General features: G+C 37.2%; 2 protein-coding genes across 2 annotated transcripts in view; one reads left to right on the forward strand and one right to left on the reverse strand.

Annotated features, from left to right (window-relative positions):
- Positions 1–203: 203 nt before the first annotated feature.
- Positions 204–3822, forward strand: LOC107085523 (GTP cyclohydrolase 1-like). The gene is made up of 6 exons (XM_015375883.1): positions 204–579; positions 1876–1985; positions 2091–2146; positions 2628–2659; positions 2895–2979; positions 3144–3822. The coding sequence occupies exons 1-6, from the start codon at positions 282–284 to the stop codon at positions 3271–3273; spliced, it is 711 nt and encodes a 236-aa protein (XP_015231369.1). The 5' UTR covers positions 204–281; the 3' UTR covers positions 3274–3822.
- A 3631-nt stretch (positions 3823–7453) lies between these two features.
- cript (cysteine-rich PDZ-binding protein) overlaps positions 7454–9473 on the reverse strand; it is a 6757-nt gene continuing 4737 nt past the window's right edge. Inside the window, exon 5 of the mRNA XM_015375894.1 lies at positions 7454–8342. Coding sequence (XP_015231380.1) covers positions 8278–8342 — 65 coding nt within the window. The 3' untranslated portion in view covers positions 7454–8277. The remainder of the gene's footprint in view (positions 8343–9473) is intronic.

The raw sequence follows: 9473 nt of genomic DNA on the forward strand, positions 1-9473 counted from the left end.
ACCAAAACAAATTAGTTGGAGATACGCCTAATGGATTCTGTGTCAAGTGATGCGAAGTGCAGAAAATCTCCTGCATGCTCAACCTCACGAATACAGGAGGGGAAGGGCTGCGGTCTCTGTGATGAGGGAGGGAGGGTTTGAGGTTTGACGCTGCAAACCTGCAAAAGGCTCCCTGCAGGCTTTATAAAAGCAGAGCGCACAGAGAGCGCTCCCAGCCAAGCAGCCCCTTCAGCTTCTGCCCTTTCTCCTGCTGAAAAAAAACAAACCACCTGGAAGCCAACATGAACTCTCACTGCAACGGGAAAGTTGGAGAAACCGCGGTGGAGGAGTTCCACTGCAACAACGGCTTCAGCGACCGCATCATCGACACCAAGAAGTCCGCCGTGGTCCACCGCAAGCATGAGACATCCCGCAAGGAGGCCGAGGACCAGTCCCGCCTGCCCGCGCTGGAGGCCGCCTACACCAGCATCCTGCGGCACCTGGGGGAGGACACGGACCGGGAGGGGCTGCTGCGCACGCCGCTGCGCGCCGCCAAGGCCATCCAGTTCCTCACCAAGGGTTACCATGAGACCATCGAGGGTGAGTTTCACACGATTATAAAACCATAATAATAAAACAGTACTAGAAACAAATCGACAAATTAAAGAATACTATAATTGCCACTGCTTAGGGCCCCTAAACCATCAGGGGCCCTTTAATCACTTCTTGAAATTGGGAACTTTCCTTTACAGAAGGAGAATATCATTAAATCACATTGAATGCGTTCAGCATTCAAAATAAAAAGACATTAAAATTATAGTTCACAAGTTAAAAAAGTAAAAAAAGAAAATTCTTAATGTGGGAAATAATTTTCTAACTAACTGATGCTACAAATTTTATATTTTCTTTAGTTTTTGATCAGTTTATCCAAACTATTAATAATTCATGATTGCTTTTAGGGTCTGCAAGTTAAACTGCACCTTTTCTCCCAGATCCCACCTAATCTAAACTAAGAGACAGGCCTCAAAGTTTTTAATAGTTGTACTATTTAAAACATTTTTATTTTTGCCTCTTAACAAAATTTGTGTTAAAAATCATACAGAAGGATTTCAGTATCTATTTGTCTCCTGTTTTTGCAGGCTATCATTATATTATATTAAATAAAATGTTGCATGTGTTTCAAAGATGAACTGCAGCCCATAATGCAAATATGTTTTCACCATTTTTTGTTTTAGATTTTGAACTTTGGCCTTCTTTTTTTATATGTTGTTGTAATTACTGCCTTATTTACCACCTTATTTTACCTGGTGTGGATTTAAAATGTTTAATGAGGATGAAAAGAAAGGAGATCTTAACGAAGTGTTCCCCTTTTTGTGTTGTTTTTATACCAAGTCAAAATTCTGTTTGCAAAATTATGAATTCAGTTAAAAATCTCTCCACATTTGAACAGTATGACCAGATTTCCTATGATTTAAAAAAAAATCTAAAGTCGCTCTAATGCCAGAAAAAGCATTAGGAGAGCCCTTTTTGAGTTTCCCCAAAAATAAATAAAGATTTATAACAGGGATTTAAGGAATCAATAGCCCAGAAAATAAGTTCAACTAATAAAAATTTGGAGTTAAATTGATCAAATATTAGATATACCTTAAAAAACAGTTAAATGGCTCTTTAGTTCACAGCTAGACCTTAGCCATAGAAATTATTTGTAGATAGTGGCAAAAAGAAATCTTTCACTCTCTAAGCTCTGGGGACAACCTATGTAGAAAGGGCTCCCTGGGCAGAGAGCCATATAACCCTGATCAACAAAATGAGCCCAGAAACAGTTTCAAGTCAAACTTGATGTATCCTTTAGTGTTATTCCAATATTCTTAGAATTTTTTTTCCATTGTCCTGCAGACATCCTGAACAATGCTATATTTGATGAGGACCACGACGAGATGGTGATTGTGAAGGACATAGATGTGTTTTCCCTGTGCGAACATCATCTAGTGCCATTTTATGGAAAAGTAAGGTTTCTTTTTGCATGCATAGGTGGAAAAGAAACAAAAAAAAACACACCACAGACCTGCTAGGTCCTTCACTGACCTCTGCTCTTCTTCTCCTCTCTCCAGGTTCACATTGGCTACATTCCAAACAAAAAAGTGGTGGGACTCAGCAAGCTGGCAAGGTAACACAGTGCTCATCATAACCGCTTGCTGTCACTGCTGTTAGTGCCGGGTGACTGCATTCTTCTGTTATCTTAGTGCTTTGACCTGGAGGCTTAGAGTCTGAGCCCGCTGGCCATCATCTAGTCTCTTCATCTAGCAGAATGACAGTCACAAGTCTGAAAGCTATCCGCTTCCAGCCATGAGAAAATCCTTTCAGACGTGTGGGATTCGTAGTTATTATCACAGCCTCTTTTGTTTCCATCTTCTCCCTTTAAAAATCAGAGTAGATCAGAACTCACAAACCTAGGATGACTGCAACGGAGCTTTTGCTAGTCTCATTCTGAGAATTCTGCATGGTGAATCATTCACAGATAAAGGATCTATACAGTTCGGAGGCCCTGTTGGTCAAGGATCGATGCCAGTCTGTGTTTATCTAAAAGATTAATCATTATTACACCTGATCTGTAATCAACCCTCTCCTCTTTGCTTTGCTGTCTGTAGGATTGTGGAGATCTTCAGTCGACGGCTTCAAGGTAGGCAATACCCCGTGCAGCTGTGATAAAGGATTAGAGTTGAATTGGATAAAAAAAATAAAAAGGAAATAGAAAATAGCCTGATGGAGGCTTCTGCCACTAAAGCACAGAAGAGGTTTCATAACGATTTCAGATATTTTTGTTGCCAAGGAGTGAAGAGAATGTTTGTTGAGACGGTGGCAGCACCATCATAAACCTTTAAAAGAAATTACTGCTTCAATTCCTTTTCTTTCAGTTCAAGAGCGTCTGACCAAGCAGATTGCTGTTGGAATATCTGAAGCTCTGCAGCCAAAAGGTGTAGCTGTGGTTATAGAAGCAGCGTGAGTACAACAGAAAACCATTGACAGGAAATGAAAATGTATTGTCACAGGCAATAAAGTTCTTCTGGTTCGCTTTTAGGGGTGGACAATTCTATGAGTGTCCCCTTTAATTGCATTAACCTCAGCCTGGTAAATCTGACCAATTGCATTCTCTCTTTCTGCAGCCACATGTGCATGGTGATGCGCGGTGTCCAAAAGATGAACAGCCGCACCATGACGAGCACCATGCTGGGAGTTTATCTAGAGGACCCCAAGACTCGGGAGGAGTTCCTTGCTCTTACAATGCGTGCCTAACTGACCACGAAATGCTCTTCCTTCCTTTGCCGCCACAGCGGACAGAGGGCCAGATGGGGAAGAGAGACAAAAGTTGCTGCTCCACCTCCAGCCTGTTGAGTTAACCTCATAATACCGAAGCCTGAAAGATTTTTGTTGAAATCACTGTGAACCCAACAAATTCCTTGTGCCTTTAATACCTATTATACAATCTTACATGGAAATATACCGGTAGTTGTGAAACGTGTGCAATACTGTAACATGGCAACATAAGACATATAACACTTTTTATTTCTGTTTAGTTTTTTTTCTAAGTGGAATTCCATTGGTGCTTTTCCAAAGTGTTATTTCCTTACCTTAACACTGTGTTCAGAATTCATTGACTTCATCCATGCAACACACTGTCATTTATAAATACTTTTTTTTTTAAATCTTTGCAGTTTAGTGACATTTTGATATACCAAACGAATTATATCTGAAATCTAGAGAGTAAAGCCAATTATTGTAAATCTGTGATCAGAGATGATGTTGTGTGTTCTGAGATCTTTAATAAAGCATTCTAAACAATAAGACCCTTGAACCCTTTATTTTCTGCAATATTCATTTTTGTTTTATAAACAAACATACCTTTGATGCATCAGTTATGAACTTATTTTTAAATTTCAGTCATTTGATCATGGAGCCATCCATGGAATTACAATTTTCCTTGAGTTTGCCCATTCGTTCTGCCCTGCAGTCAACAAGCTGCAGACAGACTTGCAGATAAATGAATGTTATTATAAAAAAAAAAAAAAAGGAAGCGTTTATATAAACTTTTTTTTTCTGCAACAAATTTGCTTCACGGTCTAGATTTATTATAAGAGATTGAAATTAAAGCATTGTGAAGATCCTTTAACAAACTTCATGCTGGCCTGTCTTAGCTGTTCAAAGATAATTAGCTCTGGTGTGTTTGTGGGATCGTTGTCCTTTTTTTTTTTTTTTAAAAAAAGCTCATAATTTCCAAGCTTCATCCAACTAGCTTTTTTCTTACAATGTACCAACACCACTTGGAGCGAAATGAGCTGACGCTATGATGTCTAAGGTTAAAAGATTTCCCTTGAATCCTTCACTTCATCATTTTCTTCTATAATCATAGAACTTTTTTAATTTTTTTAAATTTAAATCTAGCTAAAAGTTTCAGTCATGCACAGCTCATTTCACTGGGGATAATGATGTTTCCTTATTTTCTGCTTTGATAGCTCCTGGGTTTTCTTAAACAAGCTAACACATTGTATTTAATGTAGGACTTTCACACTATGTTAACCTGAATAGAGATCAGAAGGGGTTTTGGAATAGAGGAAATATGCTAACATCAAGTTTATACGCTGCAACCAAGAAATCAAACAGTTCCCGGGTCCAATTCTAGGAAATGGTTCACACCTCATTTAAACTAAGAAGTGTATCAAGAAGTCGCCCCAAGGCTTAATGGTGGATAACAAAAATCATGTGATTGAAGAGTAACTTGCAAAGGAAAACCGAGTTAAATGTTCGTGAGAATGAACGAATTCCAGAAAAAAAAGGAAGTAAGTTCCTTTGTTATCATTTCACCACGGAAAAAGTACAAGAGATGCATCATTAATATCCCAGGATTAGATGAGTACATCTTAACGGAAAAGTGGAGTATGTTCTTTTTCCGAGTGGCTCATCAAAATAAGTGGTCCTCCTAATTGTCAATCATTCTGGTGAGGTGTTTATATAAGGCCGTCCTATGTGCTCGTCCCCAATTTCACTCACCGGTCTAACATAGTGGAGAAATTGCAACTCTTCTTTTGTAAAGTAAGCTTGTATGAGCGATGCAAACAGTGTGCATGAGAAGAAATGGTCTAGTGAATGCTCTTGCATGCTTTTAATAGGTGTTCCCTCTTGGGAACGAGTAAAGAGTTATGCATGTGCAAGTGGAGAGGGTTTTTTTTTTTTTATTGCAAAAATACTCCACTATCCCTTTAACTTCTGACTAAATTTATCCAATAATTCTTATAAAACCCATCGGTCCCAAGCTTAATTGATCTATTAGAGGAGGAACATGTCTCCTAGGCAACAATATGTATTATAGGTTAGAACACATGAGACTCAGGTGCCCTAAAGTACCTTACCTTGCCTTGCAGAAGTATTGAAACCATTCTAGATTTGGCTCTAGGTTTACAGTTGTTGTACTAGAATATTATTGTCTTTAATTCTAACAGGATTTCTTAGAGTTTGTCTTGTAGTTACATCCATACATCTATTCATAGACCTAATTGGCTTCTGTTACTGCTGATGAAATAATCTCCACAGCATGATACTACCACCACCATAGAAAAACCCTCAGTGGGAGTGTTGGCCTAGTGGTTAGAGCAGTGCGCTTGTGCTCTGAGAAGGTTGAAAGTAACCGGTATGATCCCCACAGCCTGCGCTCTGGGTTCCTGAGCAAAACTCTTAAACCCTGATTGCTCCCCGGGTGCCAGACACTGGCAGCCCACTGCTCCCAAAGGGGAAGGGATAAAAGCAAAAAATAAATGTCTCCAATGTCAGATAAATAAATTTCAATTATTATTTTCTTCTTCTCTTTTGAAAAACAGGCTCAGCTTTTGGACATAACTCTAGAATAAGGACACCACCCTTTAAAAGAATCAGTGGCATCTTCAAGATTGTTTTTCTCCATTATAACATTTATAATAAATCACTTTATTTTGTTTTAATATTTATTTTCATAAGTAAATTCTTCTTTTGGATGCTGCACTATTTCTAGGTAAAACGTATGAAACCTTCTCCCAGTTAAGCATTTACCATCAGAGAAAAGAAAGGTGGTGTTAAAAAGTAAACTTAACCGACGAATTGGTTTTATTCATCTATTAGTTTTGTGTTAGGGTTAATACAGCGATCCCCATGTAGAGTTTAATACCACTACTACCTATTTTATTATCTCTACAACATTTTAAATACCAATATAAAATCCAGCATGCCTTGACCAAGACCTCCAAACACAGGCAGAACTTTTGGCTTTCAGAGTCTGTGTTTTAAAACAGGAGAACAGTTTAAATGTTTGGCTGCCATGTTCAGGCACCAGAAAACCTCAGCTCTGAGCACTCAGTTGGTGCCAGAAAGGTCTGCAGTCTGTTACTAGTAATACTGCTTTGCAACCAAGGTGTGATTTGATCAAAAGAACTCTTTTTATAGTGACATTTATAGTTTTTCTGCATGTTTTGCCAAAAGCCTCTCGAATATTCTCCATAACTGGCTAAATCGAGGCTTTGTATGTCTGGTCATCAAGCACTGTAAACCCAAACATTTAAAGTATTAACTAAACTGAGTACTTAAGACTTAGCCTTGTAAACTAGCCCCAGCGGCCAAAATCATTTTTGCATACGAAATTACACATTTTATCTCACATTTAGTCTGGTTTATCAGGCTACTTAAGAGTTATTATTTTGTGTTGACGTAGTCTAATGTGTTCTTGTTTAGTAGATTTAACTCTACGGATTAGTCTGAATTAATGGTGTATCAATCGAACATAATTTAAGGGAACATACAATGGAACAACTTAATTTTAATGAAGTACTTCTGCAAATGACATTAGACGCCATTGTTAGTTGATTAGTTGACAGTAGGTGGGGTTAGCGTTGCAACACCATATGTGAGATTGCAATTAGATTTAATGAGGATTGTTTATCTTGTGCCCTTTCAGATAATCTTTAATAGTACCAGAAAAGATTAATGGAATATATATCTTACATTATGATTTAAAAAAAAAAAATTGAAGTGCTGCTGTTGTTAGAGGCTAAGTAGTAATAAATCCAATTAACTTAATTGAGCTCTATATAAGAAATTCAATTGAATACAGAAATCTTATGCCTGAATTATAAGGACAGAATAAAACGGTTCATTAATATATACCCATGATGCTATAACAAAAATATTAGATGTACTTAACTGGATTATTCTATTCAACTTAAAAGTCTTAGTTAATAAAATAGAGGTTTTTAAGACAATCAGTTTCATCAAATAATTGCGGTTCAAATTATTTAAGTTTTACAATAAGAGGCAAGATGCAAAATGGCTCTAGTTTCTATATATTATGTGATTTCAACGCCTCACATTGAGAAAAGCAGATCATCCATTGGAAACAATCAATTTTAATCAGCATCAGCTCAGGTCCTGCTGTATATATATATTTTATACAGATTGTTTTGTTAAATTAACTTGTAACAAGTCAGCATCAGTGGAAAAGTCAGAATATAGTGAAGGGGTAATAAAAAAATTTACTGTCAAATTTTACTACCTTTTAATTATCTTGATGTGAGTTAATTCAATTCACTACCGTGTAGAAACCTTGTTGTTGCAAATGAGCTTAAATGTTTTAGTAACATTAATCACACATTGCTACACTGTACATTATATTACCCATCTTCGGTAGAGCCTTGACCATGCTTGTAAATACATGACAAACCTTGAAACATTAAAATATTAGTGTGTCCATGTATTCATAGGCCTGAGGCAGAGTTAGCCCTTTAAATATCAAAGAGGGAACGCTATGAACTACAACCTCCATGTTGGGGATTGAGAAGGGTCACAGCTGACAGTGAGGCAGGCAGTTTCAAAATATGATTATATCAGAGTAAACCAATTATTACGACACAAAGAGGAAATTTGTCTTTGCTTGCGTAAGAGGCTAAAATTATACTCCGTTATGGCTGGAGGGAAACAAACCATTTTGCCAAACTGGCAACTTTATTTCACTCAAGTTTAACACAATATATTACATGCACATAAAACTAAAAAAGGAAGAAAGGTTAGTTTAGGTGCTGGATTTACAAATCGGACAAAAACCTTCAGCATCCGTTATTTTAGAGTCAGGTGATCTGGTTGGAGCTGGCGCTGTCTGCTTGTGAATGGGACATTTCCAGTGATGTGATACAATAATCCGAAATAAAGAGAACTGTGTCACTTCTGATGCCTCTTTCTCAGTCTATTTTTTCTCTTCCTGCACTCATGCAAACCAGCAACGCATCACACTGACGTCTGCTTGTAGTTCTTGGTTTCCAGAACCTTCTTTCCACACATCGCACAGATTCCTGCAGATAAAAAGGGAAAAACAGATTAAACTTGTTATTATTATTGCCATAGATTGTGGTGAATATTTAAAGCTTTGTGATTTTTTTCTCCACATAATAGATGAAAAAAGGTAATCATAAAGCTGTAGATGACTGAGAAAAAGAAGGGAAATGAGACATGGTGTTCAGTTTTTTTTTTTCTAGAAGTTAAAAAGTGAAGAGTATGACATGTATTTGTAAACCATGTACTAGATTTTTACTTATCATTTACCCTCCATTTTTTTCTTAACATCCACCTAGTTTTAAGTAATCCTCGCCTTTTTGCATAGCCAAATAGAAAAGCAAATAACTAAGGAACTGTAAGCTCAAATTTTGTGCATTTTGCACCATTTGAAAGCTAACACCTTTTAGCTTCTAAAAATATAAATAAAAATAGTGACTAAAACGCAGCCTAAACTACAGCAGTTAAAACATGACTCATAATTGGGTTTTTTAATTCTAGAAAATTATAGGGATTATTTGAATAGCAGTAACAAAGACATGTTTGAAAATAGGTATGTGTCTTTGTTTTACATTTACATTCTACATCGTGTTAACATCAACAACTGCTGAAAATTTCAGATCTTTAGGTATAACGGGTCAACAGCTACGGGACTTTTAACCTCTGGTTTCACCAGCATCTCCAAACCTCTGCAAATGCGCCAGATAATGCCAAATTGTGCTTATTTCTTTAACACAACAATTTTACCCCAGCAATCACACTGAAGCATTTTTGAAGGCCACAAAACCTTTTTGAAGCAAATATTTTTTTCATTTTTCTAACTTTCCATCTAATTATCTAAGACTGTGCAACGATCCAGTCACTAATGTGCCGCTATATATGTCCGGGATGCACAATTCAAATTAGCCAAATTAGCCAATTTTTTTGGTTATAGAGCCAAACATTGCATGTGGACTTAATCAATAGCAGCCGGACTTTATGAGGAATAATATAAGGGGAACATGCGTAAAGATGGCTGCTGAGAGGGAACGCTTTGACGCTGCAAAGGCTGTCTTGGCGTCATATCTCAAAATGTAATTGACGGGGACAATTTTGTATTTATGTTAGAAGGTGAGGAAAACAAACATACCAAACATCAACCGGAAAAGTCT

This window comes from Cyprinodon variegatus, unplaced genomic scaffold (assembly GCF_000732505.1).
Source record: "Cyprinodon variegatus isolate N-32 unplaced genomic scaffold, C_variegatus-1.0 Scaffold127, whole genome shotgun sequence".
Lineage (NCBI taxonomy): Eukaryota > Metazoa > Chordata > Actinopteri > Cyprinodontiformes > Cyprinodontidae > Cyprinodon > Cyprinodon variegatus.